A 19,357-nucleotide genomic window follows, 5' to 3' on the forward strand; every position below is an offset into this window, starting at 1 on the left:
ATGTATTCTGATCATTTACTGATTAAAAAAGTGAACAGAAAAACCACCTGCTTAACTGTCACAAAGATAAAGGACATATATGTAATCTTCATTTCAATAGATTGATCTAAATCACAACACAGTGGTTTTGACATTTTAACATTTTATTTTTTTGAGTGACTTTAAATGAATCTTTGCAATGATTTAATACTGTCAACATCACATACAGAAGTAGTGATTAAAGCTGAACATTAAATGAAAGAATTAATGCTCAGACTACAAATGACAAGAATGAGGTCACTTGAATATGACATCACAAAACCAGAAATCCAAAAAGTTCATCTAAGGTTCCCTTGGTACAGAACATAATTCAAAGCTAAATATCCAACAAACATGCATGGTATAGTCTATATTTTAAAAGAACTATTTTTCTATGTCATATGTGGATGATGCATAAAGTACAGACAAACTTCTACCAAGGCCTAATGATAAATATTCCAAAGGGTTTGACTAGTGTGCTTTATTTATGCCAACACTGTCCCTGGTTGCTCAAAAGTTCATCCTTAAGGCAAGTTTTTCTGTATATGTATATTTGCCCCACATCAAAATAATTATATAGATTTTGTTTGTAATCCAATGAATGGAATGTACATTATGATATACAGAGCATTTTGGCAGGAAAACAAGACACATTATAGCTAAAACATTTAAGTTTCCTATTTATAGAGATGAAGTCACATTTTAATGTATATAAAAGAAACTATTAATTGATCATTTCATTATATAATTAGCATTTTAATTTTATTTTTGATAAATACCATTTTCACATAGGAGAAAAAACTTACAGTGTTAAAAACATATGCAGCTCCCAAACATTAGATAACTGCAAATTCATCTTTTAACAAAGGAAATAATTATTTTGATTTGAATGGCTATAATATAGAAATTTGTACAGTTGCTTAAAATAGTTTTTAAAGTCATATAATATAGTTTCAAATGATTTAAGAATTAAATTCTAACTAAAAATGTCAATGCTCTACTTTCAATTCAGTTTGAGTGTGACATTTCAATGGTCCCCAAAACATGTTTGATTTCAAAAATATTCCTGTAAATCACAGATATATGTAAAAAGAACATGTATGACTCAGACTTGCTGAGAAATAAAGCACCAAGAATAAGGAAAATAAAGCTATCATAAGATGAGGAAAAAATTATTCTTAAAAGAACATTTACAACAGAAAAATGCCAATATCTTCCCTCTTTTGTTGTAGTCTCTTCTAAAAATATCTACATTGCTAAATGGAAAAACTCAAAGGTACTCATCAATGATAAGGTAGAATTCATCTTCTGAGCGCTGAATCTAAGATGATGCAAAAAACCCAAATGCATCAAACTAAATAACTGTAAGGGTATTGTGTTTTCAAGGCAGAAAAAGCAAAGAATGCTTTGGTGAATCAGTTATTAAAACATTTTTGCCTTCTAAGGATTCTCATCTGTGTGTGTGTGTGTGTGTGTGTGTGTTTGTATAGATAAATCTACATATACGCATATGTATAAACATGTATCCAAATATATAATGCAAAGTGAGTCTAATTTTCCAGTTTTCTCTAGTTTTTTAAATATCCCAGATTTTCAGCAAATGACAGAAGTGTTTACCGTGTATCTTAATCTCTCAGTTCATAAAATAAAAAAAAGGTACATTACAGGGATTTTTAGGTCTCTCCAAAATTTTAGAAAAATTTAATATAGTCACAAAAGCTGAACGGTTTTACATTTTTCACATGATAAACATAGGATATAGAAGTTGCTCTTAAAAATTTAAATCCGTATGTAATAGTCTGCACACACAACTCTATAACAAGATAAGACACCTTACAAGTACATTGTTTGCAAGAAAAGATACATTTTTGGATGGCATCCTCATTATTCTCTCAACTATGATTGTGACTAAGGGCAAGAACAATTTAACATCTACCTTCCTGCCAATGCCAAATTTTTAATGGTGTGAATAATAAACTTGTCATTTTTCAGTCATTTCCATCTTAGGCTGTTCCAGTTCATTCAATAAATCTTTACCAGCTGCTCCTGCTTTTGAAGCAAAAAGGACAGCTCCCTGTTTAAAACCAAGGTTCTTCAAACTTCGGGCATAATCTGCATACACTGCCAGGATTAGTTTTTGTATGGACCAAGGTTAAGGAAGCAAGTGGAGGGTAAAACAGGCTCACCATTAAGTTCCAAACCTTGGATGAAGTCAAGAAGTCTTTAATGACTGTACATTTTTTAACTTTTTTTTCACATTAAAGAACTCTTATCATATAGGCATGAATTTTAAAAAGATGATGATAGGTGATTATAAATCAGATTCTATGTTGATAATTTAAAGCATAATTTTTAGAAAAATTAGGAACAATAAGATCAATGCATAAGATAATATGTCCAATTATGTTTTTAGTCATTTGATACACTTTATCATTTATATAAATGAACCCTTCTGGTAGAAGAGGGAATGATTACTGTTAGAAATTTTTAACTGTAAGACCTCCTATGTACAATAAAATTCCTGAATTCAATGTTGGATTTCCCAGGAATAGATACCAATTGATGTTTTCATAGGCCGAAGTAAAACTTGAGGAAAAGAAATAGGTGAACACTGAGATTGCAGGAGAAAAGCTATTTCAGTTACATTTTAAAAGTGGATTAAAAAAAGGGCAGGAAAACATTTTAAAGCTCAAGAAAAACTAGGGTTTTTGCAAAGTAGATATCTGCTACTTAGGACATCTTAAGTGGCTTCTCTAAAAGAAAAACCTTCAATCACAATGCCAAACACTGAAAGTAAGGGAAGAGCTGGATGTTTTCTTCAGACTTTAACATTAACTAGCTGAGAGCCTGGCTAAGTCAGTGTCTTAGTTTCTCACAGGTACAAATCATGTACTTTCTGCAATTGTCTGTTGTGTGCACAGAGTTCTAAAATTGAAAAAATACATTGAGAAAGATAATAGAGTAACATGCCATTACTCTAAAATATCCAAATTTTCCATCTCAAAGGAAAAACAATAAAGTGACTTAGCAAAGTAAAGAAACTAAGTATAATTCTAGAGTGGGAGAAAACTTGTTAACATGGTCTACAAATTTTCAAAACATTGCATCTTCTCAGATTTTTAACTATTTGGGATAATGGATGTAGTAAAACATCTTACTAATTTCAATATCTAAGAATGAAAATGGGAAATATTTCCAAGACATACAGGAAACCTCCTTAACCAGAGGTATTTATGTATGACTTATTTACATAAGCAACAAAATTGCAGTGTGGGCCCATCATCTGTATTTGTCTCTTTTCTCTATTTTTATTTTAAAAGAAAACTAAAACAAGATTTGATCCCTGTACTACATTGCTTCCTGCAAACTTTTTTTAATGGTCTATCCTATCGGATCACTTCCATGACCTGCATTTTGAGTCCTTGTGTTTTACAGCATTTTCATCCCCTACCACTTTCCCAACTGCATCCATTCAGTGTCAATACTCTAAACTACATTTGTAAATCAGTGACCTGTATGTTTTTATCTGTTCTACAGACAGAAAAAGAGTAGCAATATCCATTTAGATTTCCTCCCAGACACAACATGAACAAACAACCCAGTGCAAAGGATATTTGTGTCTTCATTTACTTCAATGGTGTCATACTTTAGACAAGCTTCAACAAATAATGCAGCTCTATCAAAATACCTCATGCTGGCAAATGGAAAAAAAAGTGTTATTATTCAATTTGAGAGTTTTCGACAAGGGAGTGTAACGGGATGGGTGACGTAGGGAGAAGAGCAGGATCCCACATGCTTATACAAAGACTTTCTGCAATTTATTCCTGTGAATGGTAATGCTACACAAAATTTCGGTTGTTTAAATGAAAACTATTCCTTTATTCGATTCTCAGAGGAGGCATTCACTATTCTTTATGCAAAGGATCTTTCTACTAAAGAAAACTATTAATTAAATAACTTCTCGGTATTTCCCTATTGCCTAGACTGAAGAATATCATATTTTATAACTATTACTTTTCAATTTTTACTTACTGGTAAGCTGTGTATGATCAGTCAGGGCTTTACCCAAGATAAGCACTTAATATACAGTGCCCTCTACTGTTAACTCTTAAAATAGTTTTTGTCACCAAAGTCCAATGGTTTAATGTCAGCAATGGATATCATTTCATTAATAGAAATAACAATTACAGAAGACAAAATGCCAGCTTATCTGCCTTTATTGCTACATCATAAAATGCACTGGGTCTTTCCATCTACAGCAGCTGAACTATGTGTTTTCTATGTGTTTTTTTCAATTAGAATGTGAGCTTTTTGGGGCCTGTCCCATTTTTCTGTATATTTCCCCAGCACTTAACACATTATTTGGCACACTATAAAGTCTTAAGGAATGTTTTTTGTATTTTCCATAAATGTGGAAAACAAGGTATTCCTACTTAGGAAGCCAACAATAGTGCTACATTTCTGAAAAAAGTCAGCTATTCTCCATCTCAGGTTTTGTATAGTTTGCTTTTTTCCCCCTAAACTTAGTACTTTTAATTTCTTCGTATGGAAAACTCAGGCAAGCAGTATGGGAGAGTGGATGGTCAGCCCTCAGAACCATGAAGACTGATGTTCAAACTGGCTGTGTGACTGGGGAAAGTCACAGAATTTCTCACTTCTCTAGGTAACTAAGATGCAGAAAAGGGGCCTGCCCAAATTGTCAGAAGCATTGTGCTCATCTGGGCATTGCCACTATCAATGAAATCACATTCTAGCATCTTGCTTAACAGTGCTAGACTTGGAGCCAGGAGGGGCTGAGTTGGAATGCCAATGTTCATTCTTAAAAAGTATGGATCCAAGGATAAGTCATGTATCTTGAACTTAGTTCAATTCCCTTTTCTATAAAATAAAGATTATAATAAAATTTGTTACACAAATCTCACAGGATTCATTAGAAATAGTAATTTAATAACTTAATTTTTGTCCAATAAGGACCAATTTTATACATGATGATAATAATAATTCTGGATCTTGGTTCCTGATATATTTAGGAATATTTTTATACCTAAATTTTAAGGAGAATGTACTCCTGAACTGAAATTCACTTGGAAGCATTCACTTCAGAATCCATACTAAATGAGTATTTTTTAAGAACTGCTTAAAACACTCCTAATTTACCTGTGTAGCATCTCCACCACTCTTGTAAAGCAGCCTAGGGACAGAAGGACTAAGATGGCCTTTGATTTTTGATTGACTTGTGGAGAACAAAGATGATCGACCCAGCGTTTCAATACGTCAGCACATTCCTCTGAATTTAAACGGACCTTTGCAAGATGTCCGAAGTAAAACAAAAAAAGTAAAAATTAAAAAAATGTATTTATATGAAACAATCTCTGTGAAGACAACTATAGAGAAAAACAACTGGTCTTCAATAAAGTTTAGCTTGCCCCCATTTCAGTATTTATTCTTTACTGAAAGTAGTGATGATACCATTTTTGAGAAATGAAATGGGTATTGCCTAAGGAAAAGAAAATTTCTTTATTAATATTTAACTGCTCATTTTTATACTTTTGCAAATAAGTGTGCATTTATCTGACAAACATTAAAGTCTATGATGTCACTTATTTTATATTTACATATATCTTTATATAGGAGGATAATTTTATAATCAAAACATATAATTTTTAGATGATACAACTGCACAAAAGTGCTTCCAACACTAAATGTTTCCATATCACAAATCAAAATCTCAAGGAAATTTTATGTGTAGTAATCTAAATAAATTAATACTTACTTTTGCGAGCCATGCCGCTCGATTCCATTCACCGTATGTCTGTAAATAGCGGCAGGCATCAGCAGCTTTGTCTATGAGACAGAGTAACTGAACTCCCTCTGGAAAATAAAAAGAAATCAAATAAAACCTTTCCAAAAATTAGAAAACTATTTCTATTTCTTGGAATGAAGAAAATTTTATGTTAAAATTAACATTTAGCTAGATTCTATGGGCTCACATAGCTTACCAAATTTTCCATTTTAAAGACAATGTTTAAAGAAAATTCCATATATGGTATCATTGCTTCTCCCCTGAAGCAGCTAATATAAAAAGCACAAATATGGATGAAGTTTGTAACAGGAAACAAAAAAGACATAAGAATAGATTTTTATTATTTATAAACACGTAAGAATGATGAGTTTTTCTAGGATGCCTATTTTTGTTTCCCAAATAATATTTGACCTTCATTTTTGAAGAAGACCACAACATCAGGAAGGTGATGACACGATAAGCACATGAACTGGATTTGAGCGAGAGGGTATTGTGCCAAGTCACTGGCCTCACTTTCTCCTACAGAGTCAGCTGGGTTGAGGGGGCCAGATATGAATCAGGATGCCTGGAGGTGGCTCTGGATGCGAGGCAGTCATGGTTAAGTGATTTACCCAAGGTCACATAACTAGTAAGTGTCAAGTGTCTGAGATTGGATTCGAACTCCTATCTTCCTGACTCCAAGGGCAGCACTCTAGCCACTTGTGTCATCTAGCTGCCCATTTCCCAAGTATATAACCACAAAAGACAGATCAAAAAAAATCATTTTAATTAAACATTTTTTCATAATCAAATACCTTAGTTTACCAGATTTTTAGTTATAAATCACTGAATATGCACTAAATGATACACATACACTGGACCTTACCTGCCAACTTGCCATTGGCTATCATATTGGTAGCAACCAACTTAATGGTACTCTGAGAAGGGCCGGATGAGGTGACGGTTGTCACCAAACAAGCTTTCAGTGAATCACAGTAATAGTGCTGATTATCTGCACTGGTTTCCAAAAGCAATTGCACAGCTCTGTCTGTCTAATAAGTAAAGAAAAAATTTCTCTAAATATGAGAATTTTCCTAACAATGTAAGCTTTTTTATTTAGAATCTGATAAATGACTGCTGAAGGATACAGCCTAAGAAGATTTCTTTATCTTAAAACATTTTTTTCTAGGCAAGAACAGAACTAAACATGGCATCACTTATTTAAAGTACCTGGATAAATATCATGTCCAAATTTACATAGGGCAAAAAAGCAACAACCATCCAGTTTTGTGAGAAAATCATTTAAAGTGGTAAGGATATGTTGGGGAATGAAGGTAATATTAAAAAAAAAAAAACTACTTTCTTTTTTTTAAAAGAAAGGTAAAAAAACAAAAGGAAATCACTTCAACAACTTTTTTTTAAAAAGGGGAAATGAAGTAAAGCATAAACTAGGCATTTCTTCCACTTGATTTTGTCTAGATTTCAAAATCTCAGAGAGCTGCCTGAGGGGCCAAGTGTTTGCCTTCAACCAATGGGTGTAAAAGGTAGAACTCGAACCAGGTTTTCCTGACTCTTTGCCAAACTGTCTCTCCACTTGACACTGTACAGGTAGGAAAGTATCTCCTCATTAAACTGCATATATTTACTTTCCAACAGAATAGCATTTCTACTTTTTCCATTCAAAAAGGCGTGATGGATTATGTTTTCCTTTTTTCATTGGGGACTGGGGAAGAAAGAGAATATGAGCTAATGACTGTAGTACTCCTCCCCACCAAAAAAGCTGGCATTAAAATGGTTCTTTTTAAAGATTTGCAAAGTGCTTCAGATATATTATCTGATTTAATCTTCACAACAATCTTATAAAGTTGGATGATATTATCTCCATTTTACAAATGAGGAAACTGAAAATGAAAGATTAAGTGAACTGCTAATGGTTACACACTTAATAGTAAATTTTTAAGGTAGGATTTGAGTTCAAATATCTCTCACACACACACATACTCAGCCACATATATACAAAAACAAACATACAAGTTGTACATGACAAATTAATGATTTCACACATATTTGACATATATGATAAAATAATTCACAATAATAATTATATTATTCTTTTTCTATTCTACTTTGTATATGGAAATGTTTCTCTCCATTTTTGATAGTCAATAAATTAAGAATTAAAAAATTAAAAATATACAGTCTTGAAGTAATAATCTCATTCAAAACCAGAAACTTATAAAATTTACTAAGTTCATATACCTGACCCAAAAGAAGAAGCTGGTCTGCACACTTCCTTGTATGATCATAAGTTGACCGTTTTACTTCTTGTAGATTAACTCTTTCCAGCTGAAATTTCTATAAAACAAAATTATTTACTGATACAGTTCATAAATACATCAGACCATAAATAATATAATAAAAAATTATAGCACTTGGTAAAACAATTTTATTAATGTTTCTTTGACTCCTTAGCTATTAAAAGGCCTTGAATGTGTTTGATATCATTTCAGAAAACTGGCTTGTATAGAATTTGGAGGTAAGAGACTCAAAAACCAATTGAGTAAAACTTTGGTTAGATATGGAATAAAATGAGGTTCAAATTTCAGCAAATTTCAAAGTCAAGAAAAGTAGATTTTAATTAAATGATCTAAAGAAAGAAAATTGCAAGAAACTTTGAGTTAAACTTTTCAGAAACAGGGCTAATGGGACAGAAGGCTTTTATATAATACATATATATATATATGTATACACACACACACACACACACACACACACACACACTACTATCAGAGTCACTGCTGTTTTTTGTTTGTTTGTTTGTTTTTCCCTGGGACAAAGGGACAAAGCAGTAATTCTACTGGGGTGGGTTGATATGCTATATCTGAAAATGATTATGATGTAAAAATAAATTGATTAGGAAGTAATTTATCAAGCACATAAGTGTCAAACACTATGGAAACAAAGGAAAAAGATGATACAGTCCCTACCTTCAAGGAGATGAGATTCTCTAAGCATGTAAATATATGAAATGCTAAGTTATATGTCAAACAAGCAAAGACTCTTTGACTGGATGAAAATATGTATGAAGAATAATACTGTGCAATAAAGCTGGCAAGGTAGTTGCAGTTAGCTTGCCAAAGATTCCAAATGCCTATCAGAGGAGTTCATATTTAACTACAGAGATAAGAGGGAACCACCAGAGTTTACTGGGAAGTGACATGATCACAAATCAGCTTTAGTAATATCAACATGATGTTTGAGTGGAGGATGGATTAAAGCATAAAATGAGGGAGCAGGGACACTAACCAGGAGTCCATTACAACTGTTCACTGCCAAAGCTGTAAATATCCAAGATTATAATTTTAAAGAATTTAAAAGAAAAACTACAATACCTGAAAATATGAATTTTCACAGAGTATGTCATAACAGATATCCAGTGGGTTGGTCACCTTGTCCTGAGTCAGGGAAATATCAATGTCCGGTGTGCTTTCTGATTTTTCCTGGGATAAACTGTGCAAATAGTGGGCAGCAACAGTCCAGAAATGCAGCTCTGATTCATCACCGTACAGCCTAGGAAGTGAAAAATGAAATCCAGTGTTCAGATACAAATGTTCAGCTGACTTTCAGAGCCTCAGCCCTTCCATGCCATCCAACAGGGCAGGAAGCTACAACACCCTTGGGCTACTGTCAGCAGAACGCCCTCACAAAATTGAGCAGCTTGGGTAGCTCTAAAAATGGCAATCTTATGGACCATTTCTCTATTCATTACCTGCCTTTATTTCCAGGTTTAAATTTATGTCTTTTAGGGGCCAAGGAAGAATCCTTGATCACAATTCATTTATTAATAGTGCTGGACTTGTAGAAAGAACTGGATTTAATTGTATCAACTATATTTTCTGGCTATATGATTAAGAGCAAGCAAAGTATCCCTTCTTTGAGTCTCAGTTTCTCCACCTGCAAAATGGAGGTAATAATGGAGGCAATATCAACCTCATGAGGCTGTTGTAAAGAGCTTTGCAAATCTGAAATGTCAGATTTTCAAATTTAGAAAAGTATCAGATTGGAGCAGATTAATTTCACATTAGAATATAAAGTTTACCCTGAATTATTGGCTATATATATATATATATATATATATATATATATATATATGTATATTTATATATATATATATATATAGCAGCAATTGCTTTATAAAACTTATAAACTTATAAAACTTTTAATTAAGAAGCTAAACAACTTTTAGCTATTGATTTTTGCTAAGGTGGCAGGGGCTTTCATCTTGATAATGTAAATAGGAAAAAACATTATCATAATGCTGCTTGTTCTTTGGAAACAACCAATCCTGTATTCTCCTACATTTGCCATCACTGTTTCCACAGTCATCCTTTCCTTATCACTTTCCTCACTGTGGTTTTGATTTATTGTGGGTTGTCAAAAGAAATTAAATGGGAATTTTGGGGGGTTTGCAGGTTAGACACAGAGCCTATAACCAAATATTAAATCCAAATTTTAGAATAAGGTACTGTAAACACTCCATAAAAGAAAAAGAAAAGGAAAAAAGAAAAAAAGTCAGGCTTCTTTTCTGGCACGACGAGAAGACCAAAATATTTTACACAGATTTTCCAGTCACAGAAGCATCATGACCCTAAACCCCACAATGTGAAAGAGATAACTCTACTCTTTTTCTAGACTAAGTCTCCTACAAATTTACTGGGTTCTTGCCAAATCAAGTCAATCTTTTTTTTTATTTCTCTTTAATGAATCCTCTGGACAGGAAGGAGGTACAGTGGATAGACTACCAAGGACCAAAGTAAGGACATCTGCCACAGTTTCCTCATCTGTAAAACGAACTGGAGAAGGAAATGTAAAACCACTCCAGGATCTTTGTCAAGAAAAGTCCAAATGGAATCACAAAAGAATTGAACACGATGGAGCACACAACTGATTCTTTGTTGCATCCCAGACAGCAAGTATTTCAAACTTGGCCTCTCTTCACTCTTTGCTCTGTGTCATCAACTCTAGGTGGGCCTCACCTAGAGTTGTCTGGCAGCTCCCTAAAATGGGTGGCCTTTTCTCTGTCTTAGGAAATGATGTGGCTGATTCCTGAAGATAAGCTCTTCAGGGGGTCCTTCCAGCCCTTCACCACCTGGCTCAGCCCCAGCTTCACCAGCCAACCTGCCCCTCTACCGGTCTTCCTCAGCGGCCCCGACACTGACTCTTCTTCCTATCTGGAGGAACCTCCACACTCACTCTCCTTCTGCTCCTTTCTACTTTCTATCACTTCTACCGTCACCTTCCCCTTCCCTAAACCAATCACACAACTTCATCTACACCAGATTTGAAGGCATGTCTTGTCGTTTCAGCTACAATGAGCAGGAATTGGTTCACTTGACAAAAGTCATTGTTGGAGGGATGTAGAAAGACAGATACCCAAGGGGGTGGAGACTCAAATGGTACAGGAAAAAGTAAATGGGAGAAAAGAAAAAAATGTTATTCAAGAAGATTAAACAGGCTACATCCTCCATAGAAGGATGATACTCATAACTCTTAAGAACTATCTAAATTAGAAGAAGTACACTAAGACAGAAGGGGCATAAGCTAATTTTGATGGGATGATATTTTTAAAAAATCAAGACACTTAAGAGAAGGATTATACTGGAAAGGGAGGGAAGGGAAGGCAGAATGGGGTAAATTACCTCATATGAAGAGGTGCGAAGAACCTATTACAATGGAGTTAAAGAAGCAGGGAGTGAGAACTATTTGAATCTTATTCTCACCAAATGTGGCTCAAAGAGGGAATAAACTATACATTCAGTTGAGGCTTGACATTTATCTCACTCTACAGCAAATTTGGAGGGGAAGGGGGAAGAAGGGCAGGAGGGGTTGATAGAAGGGAAAGGAAGGTAAAAGTGGGAGGGGGAAAAGGGAAAGAAAAAGAAGAAGGGGGGCAGCTAGGTGGCACAGTAGATAAAACACTGGCCCTGGAGTCAGGAGTACCTGAGTTCAAATCCGGCCTCAGACACTTAATAATCACCTAGCTGTGTGGCCTTGGGCAAGCCACTTAATCCCATTGCCTTGCAAAAAAAATATAAAGAAAAAAGAAAAGGGAGGAGGCTGATAGGAGGACAGACTGAAGAAGCTGGCAATCAGAAACAAAACACTGATGAGGGATAGAAAGATGCAAGAAAAATATAAATGGAGGGAAGATAGACTGGAGGGTAATAAAGAGTTAGTAAATATGAACAGAATGAACTCTTCCATAAAACAGAAACAGATAGCAAAGTAGATTAAAAACCAGAATCCTACAATATGTTATTTAAAGAAACACATTTGAAATAGAGAGACGCATAGGGTAAAGAAAAAAGACTGCAGAAGAATATATTTTGCTTCAGCTGGAGAGAAAAAAAGCAGGGGTAGCAAGCCTTATCTCAGAAAAAGCAAAAGCAAAAGTAGATCTCATTAAAAGATATAAGGAAAGAAAACTACATCATCCTAAAAGATACCACAGATAAGGAAGTAATATCTATGCTAAACATATATGCATCAAGTGATAACCCAATTTTTAGAGAAGAAGTTAAATGAGTTACACAAATATTTAAACAACGAAACTATACTAGTGGGGTAATTTCAACATCCCTCTCCCAGAACTGGATAAATCTAACCACAAATAAAAAAGAAGGAATCATAGAATTTTAGAAAAGTTAGATATAATAGACCTCTGAAGAAAATTGAATGGGGATAGAAAGGATTATACCTTTTTAGCAGCTTCTAAACAAAAATTGACCCACGTGGTTAATTTGGGCATAAAAATCTTATAATCAAATGCAGGAAGTCAAAAATTTTAAATGCATCCTTTCCAGATCATGATGAAAAATGATCTGGAAGGTCAAGGAAAAGACTAAAAATTAACTGGAAACTAAATAACAAACAACAAATCATAGAAATAATCCATAATTTCATCCAAGACAATGACAATAACAATAATGAGACAACATGTCAAAATTTGTGGGATGCAGCCAAAGTAGTTATTAGGGAAAATTTTATATCTCTAAATGCTTACAAGAGATTTAGATAAAACAGAGAAAGAGATCAATGAATTGGGCATACCAACTAAAAATGCTAGAAAAAGAACAAATTAAAAATTTACAAGTGGTTGCTTCAAAATTAGGCAAACAATCAGCATAACCCCTCATATCAATAAAAAAAAATCAACAGAAATCATGTGATTATTTTTCAATGGATACTGAAAAAGCTTTTGACAAATTATAACTCCCATTCCTATTAAAAACACTAAAAAAGCACATCAATAAATGGAGTTTTCCTTAAAATGAGAAGCAGTATCTTTCTAAAACTATCAACAAGCATTGTATGTAATGGGGATAATTTAGAAGCATTCCCAGTAAGCTCAGGAGTGAAACAAGTCGGACCATTATCAGCACTGTTATTCAATATTGTATTAGAAATGTTAGCTTTAGCAATAAGAGAAGAAAAAGAAATTAAAGGACTTAGAATAATGAGGCAATAAGGAAATTTAAGCAATGAGGAAGTAAAACTTATTCTAAGCAGATGATATGATGGTATAGAGAATCCTAGAAAATCAACTTAAAAAACTACTTGAAACAATATTAGCAAAGTTGCAGGATAAAAAAAATCAATCCACATAATTTCATCAGCATTTCTATACATTACCAAAGCACAGCAGGAAGAGGCAGAAAGGGAAATTCCATTTAAAGTAACTAAAGACAACATAAATATACTTGGAAGTCTACCTGCCAAGACAAACTCAGAAACTATATGAAAATAATTACAAAACACTTTTCACAAAAATAAGATCCAAATAACTTAACAAATCTCAATTGCTCATGGGTACACTGAGTTAATATAATAAAAATGACAATTCCCCTTAAATTAAATTACTTATTCAATGCCATATCAATCAAATTACCAAAAAATTATCTTTAAGGAGATAGAAAAAAATAGTAGCAAAATTCATCTGGAGCAACAAAAAGTCAAGAATATCAAAGGAATTCATGAGAAAATGCATAGGAAGGAGGCTTAGCTGTACCAGATCTAAAATTACATTATAAAGCAGCAGTCATCAGAACTATTCTTAGCCAGTTAAGAAATGAGTGGAATATAATAGGTATAAAAGAAACAGTAGTAAATGACTATAGTAATTTACTGTTTGATAAGTCCGAAGTCTATAGTTTCTGGACTTAGAATTCACTCTTTAACAAAAACTGCTGGAAAGTTCTAAAATAATAAGGTAGAAATTAGGTATCTCACACGCTTTACCAAGATAAAGTCAAAATAGAAACAGGATTTAGACATCTAAATAAGCCAGTTAGGAGAACAAGGGAGATAAAGAACATTATGAAAATGCAGAATGGATAATTTTGATCACACTGAATTAAAGTTTCTGCACAAATTAAACCAATGCAACCAAGATTAAAAGGTATGCAATAAGTTGGGAAGCAATTTTTACAACTAGCATTTCTGTTAAAGGGCTCATATGGAGAAATGAATCAAATTTATAAGAATACAAGTCATTCCTCAATTGATAAATGGTCAAAGAATATGAACAGGAAGTTTTCAGATAAAGAAATTAAAATTATCTATATTCACATGAAAAATCTAAATCATTTTTGATTAAAGAAATATTCTGTGGGATGACAACACATCAGATTGATCAATATGACAAAAAAAGGGAAAATGATTAATATAGGAGGGGTCAAAGGTAAACTGGGACACTAATGAATTTTTGGTATGGTTGTGAATTGATCCAACCTTTCTAAAGAGCTAATTTGGAACTATGTCCAAAGGACAATAAAACTATGCATACACTTTGATCCAGCAATATCAATACTGGGTCTGTATCCCAAAGAGATCATAAAAAAGGGGAAAAAAAACCCACATGTAAAAAAAATATTTATAGTAGTTATTTTTGTAGAAGCAAACATCTGGAAATTGAGAGGATGCCTATCAACTGGCAGATCTTTTTGTAATGGCAAAGAATTGGAAATTAAGGGGATGCCCATTAACTGGGGAATGGTTGAACCAATTGTGATATACGACTGTGATGAAGTACTATTGTTCTGTAAGCAATTATGAGTGGACAGACTTTAGGAAAACCTGGAAAGACTTGCAAGAACTGATGCTTGAGTGAACAGAAACAGAAAAATACTATACACATTAACAGCAACACTGTGTGATGCTCAACTATGATGGACTTAGCTCTTCTCAGCAGTACAACTATAAAAGACCATTCTAAAGGATCTGTGATGTAAAATACCATCCACATCCAGAGAAGGAACTATGGGGTCTAAATGTAGACTAATGAATGTTATTTTCTGTTTTTTAAAATTTGTTTTATGCTTTTTTCCTCTCATTTTTTCTCTTTTGTTCTGATTCTTCTCTTACAACATGACTAAAAAAAGAAATGTGTTCCAGTTATAAATGTATAACCTATATCAATTACTTACTGTGTTAAGAAGAATGGAGAAGGAACAGGAGGGAGAAAAATATGGAACTCAAAATTCTTACAAAAAATGAATGCTGAAAACTATCTTTGCATGTTGGGAAAATAAACAAATTTATTAAAATTTTAAAAATACAGGCACACTAATAAAAAATTTGTAGAGCTATGAAGCAGTTTGATTACTCTGGAAAGCAATTTGAAATTATGCTAAGAAGGTGACTAAAAACATCTATCTAATGACTCAGAGATCCCATTGTTAGCCATATACCCCAAGGAAGTACAGGGGAAAAAGTCCTATTTTACCAAATTATTCAGAGTATCACTTTTTGTTAGATAGCATACACGTGAAGATAAAGTCAAAAGTCAATGATTAGGGAATAACTAAACCAATCATATAAGAATATAATAGTCTACATTAACAAACTCCAAAATTAATGATGGATATGAAGAATTGAGAAAAGGATCAAGAAAACTAACATAAACTGATAAAGGCTGAAGTAAGCAGAACAGAAAGACCAATGTCAAAAGGAAAAAAATGAAAATGAATGCTGTCTAATAATGAAGACCAAGTTTGTCCCCCCCTAAAAAGATGTGAGAAATTTCAGTCTCAGTCTTTCACTGCAGAGCTCAGACACAATGGGTACAGACTTAATTATTATACATATTCTATGTGTGTTTTGATTTAATTTTTTTCTTTTTAAAAGGGTTGTTACTCCGGGTTGTAGAGAGAGGAAATTTATTTTAGAAATTAATAAAACAAAATTAAATAGATAAATTAGCATTGGTATATAACTTCTCTGACTGAAAAATAAGATTTTAAATTTTAACAAAATGAAGGCATTGGTTCAAATGATGTCTGAAGTCCTTCCAACTTTGGATACTATGGTTTCTAAAAGATTTCAATGGAAAACAAAAACAAAATTATTTATTGGACCTAACTTGAAGTTTATAGAAAATCTATCATGCATAAAATGTTACCGTGCAACAAGTAGGCATCTCTGCAAGATTGTAAATTCAGGATCAAGTAAGAGCCTCTTTAGGTCACTGCAAACAGGAAGACATAGCAATATAAGACAAAGAATTTGAGTTAAACGGTAGAAGAATAAGAATTTCAAATTGGTAGAAGAGTTAGTAGAGATAGTTTTATACTGAAAAATCTTACGAAAAGATTCAGAACCTAAGAGGGAGAAATTACTATTCTAAAACTCCACTTAGATATTTAAATATTTAAATACTTAAATATTTAAACACTTAGATATTTAAATACAAATTCCTCACTCTGTTCACTAGATAATTTATAATTGGCATGTGTACATTTTAGGATCAGTGCAGTAGTCCCTGTAGGCTACTGCATAGTGCTATGAGATTCTTTTCACTTTGGTTAGTTAATTCTTACAATATTTCAAGTTTGTAATTTTCAGGTACAGAATGTGGAGAGAAGAATAAATTTCAGGATTTCTTTTGAAATTGTTCTAGTTTATCTAGAGAAGAAAAATAGCATTAATATAATTAATATGAGATTGATCCTTTATTAATCTAAGTCAAACATAGGGACATAGATTTTTTTTGGAAAATCTACATTAATTTCAAATATAAACATTAGTATATGAATACCTATATTAATGACAGCCATTTTGAATGACTAAATACAACAAATCCATGATTAATTTACTAAATAAGTCACTTCTATAGGACAATGTCTATAATAAACAAAATGAATACATTTTTTATCAATTTCTGACAGATCTTTTATTTCTATGCTGATATTATCAGAACTTAATACAGAAATATTAACTTCTTTTAGATTCCTGTCACAGCAGAAATGATAAAAGAAAATTTTCTAAAAAAGAGCTGGTTCTGAAGAAACAGTATATTTTAAGCTTACATAGTATAAAATTTAGGAAAAAAAAACATATTACCCTGCTTTGATTTTTCAGTTTCATTTCTCTAAACAAAATATCCTTAAAGAATGCTTACTTAGACAAGGAATTCAACTGTTCTTGAAGCTGATTTTTAACATCTTCATTTTCTGGATAGTCACTGCGGAAAAGATTTAGAGTCAATTTATATTTTCTCCTAAGTTAGAATTATCTAACTCTTAACTAGAGTTTACATACACATGGTCAGTACATATGAAAACCCATTTAAAGAAAATGTTTATGACTATTCTCTGCAAGATATCTATCAGACTGAGTTCATGGCACATGTTTCATGAAAAGGATCCTGATCCATGAATGTAGAAACAAAAAATAAGGTAGTTTGGTTTTTCCTGAAGTCCCCATTGTTCTTTTCTAAATGTTCATTAACAACCCTTATGAAAATATGTTAAAAATTTGCCAGGAATGGAAGTGAAATTCAAGGGCCAATATTTTCTGGGTTCTACTTTCTTCCCTTTCTGAAAAATGGGACAATTTCTATTTTTCTTCATGATCTTTTAAGCATCACAGACAGATTTAATAGAATGGAAGGAATGTGAACATAGTGGTTGGAAATAAATTTTGACAGTGACTGTCAAGATTTATTGAAATTAGAGGCACAAAATTTGGGAATTCTTGTTTTTGAAGTCAGAATTTAGACTACAATTCAAAATTAAATTCTGCCCCATTAGACATTTTACTCTTTCTAGTGAACATCCTGAGCATTTGAACATTTGAAAAAGAAATTGAAATATCAACACGAAATCTTAGCAATATTTTAAAATTCCTTTTATTTTTAAATAATATTTCTCAATAACATTAATATTTTTAACATCCATCCTTAAAATATTTCAAATCCCAAATTCTTTCCCTCCCTTCTAGTCTTCTCTTTCAAGGAGTAGGTAAAAATATAATGATATATATATATATATATATATATATATATATATATATATATATATATATGTATATATGGTCATACCAAACATGTTTCCATTCAAGCCATGTTACAAATAAAATGTAAAAAAGAAAGAAGAAAAAAATGCATCAATTTGCCCCCAGAGTTCAACAGTTCTCTCTCTGGGGTAGAGAGCATGTTTTTCCATGGATCCTTTGGAATTATCTTGGAACATTGTATTGCTGAGAACAGCTAAATTACAACTGATCATCATACAACAATGCTATTATTGTATATAAAGTTCTCTTGGTTCTGCTCACTTTTTACTTTGTATCAGTTTATGTAAATCTTTCCAGATTTTTCTGAAATCTACTTGCTCATCATTTCTTATGGCATTCTATTCCATTAGAATTCTATACCAAAACTTTTTCAGCCATTCCCCAATTGATGAGCATCCCCTCAATTTCCAAATCTTTACCACCACAAAAAGCTGCTATAAACATTTTTATGCTTTTCCCTTTTCTCTGATGTCTTAGGGATATAGATCAGTAATGGTAATATTGGGTCAGAGGATATGCAGTTTTATAGCCATTTGGGCACAGTCTCAAATTGTTCTCCAAAATAGTTAGACTAATGCACAATTCCACTGACAATGTATTAGTGTTCCAGTTTTTACACATTCCCTTCAACATTTGTTATTTTCATTTTGTGTCATGTTAGCCAATCAGATAGGGTGAAGTTGTTTTAATCTCAAAGTTGTTTTAATTTGCAATTCTACAGGGCATTTTTTTGAGGTTTTTTTGAAAGCTTCGATTTCTTTTTCTGAAAACTACCTGTTCCTATATTTTGATCATTTATTAATTGGAGAATGGATGGAATTTTCATAAACTTGGTTCAGTTCCCTATAAATGAGGTGCCTCTCAGAAAAATGTGCTATAAATATATTTTCTCCAATTTCCTGCTTTCTAATTTTTTCTGAAGTAATCTTTTTTATTTCATATAATCAATGCATTTGATTTCTCATGACCCTCTCTATCTCATTTGGTAATAAATTCTTCCATTTTCCAAAGATCTCAAAGAAAATTTTTCCATGCTTCTTTTATTTATATTATTTCCCTTTATTCTAAATTGGCTTTCTATTTTGATCTTGTTTGCGATGTACTGTGAGATGCTGTTCTATGACCAAAGTTTCTTCCAAACTCCTTTCCAGTTTTCCCAGAAATTTTTGTCAAATGTTTGTTGTACTCTAAAAATTAGATCTT

General features: G+C 32.6%; 1 protein-coding gene across 3 annotated transcripts in view; it reads right to left on the bottom strand.

The window, feature by feature from the left end:
- Positions 1 to 1,475: 1,475 nt before the first annotated feature.
- The window catches only part of WDR11 (WD repeat domain 11), a 124,844-nt gene continuing 106,962 nt past the window's right edge, over positions 1,476 to 19,357 (bottom strand). For all 3 annotated transcript variants that reach the window (XM_074233510.1, XM_074233509.1, XM_074233508.1), the window contains exons 21-29: positions 17,259 to 17,321; positions 16,260 to 16,325; positions 9,193 to 9,370; positions 8,060 to 8,155; positions 6,687 to 6,852; positions 5,792 to 5,889; positions 5,176 to 5,321; positions 3,632 to 3,712; positions 1,476 to 2,156 (exon numbers count right to left, since the gene is read on the bottom strand). In XM_074233510.1, the coding sequence (XP_074089611.1) occupies positions 2,000 to 2,156; positions 3,632 to 3,712; positions 5,176 to 5,321; positions 5,792 to 5,889; positions 6,687 to 6,852; positions 8,060 to 8,155; positions 9,193 to 9,370; positions 16,260 to 16,325; positions 17,259 to 17,321 (1,051 nt within the window). In that variant the 3' untranslated portion in view covers positions 1,476 to 1,999. The remainder of the gene's footprint in view (positions 2,157 to 3,631; positions 3,713 to 5,175; positions 5,322 to 5,791; positions 5,890 to 6,686; positions 6,853 to 8,059; positions 8,156 to 9,192; positions 9,371 to 16,259; positions 16,326 to 17,258; positions 17,322 to 19,357) is intronic.

Source organism: Macrotis lagotis, chromosome 4, assembly GCF_037893015.1.
Source record: "Macrotis lagotis isolate mMagLag1 chromosome 4, bilby.v1.9.chrom.fasta, whole genome shotgun sequence".
Lineage (NCBI taxonomy): Eukaryota > Metazoa > Chordata > Mammalia > Peramelemorphia > Peramelidae > Macrotis > Macrotis lagotis.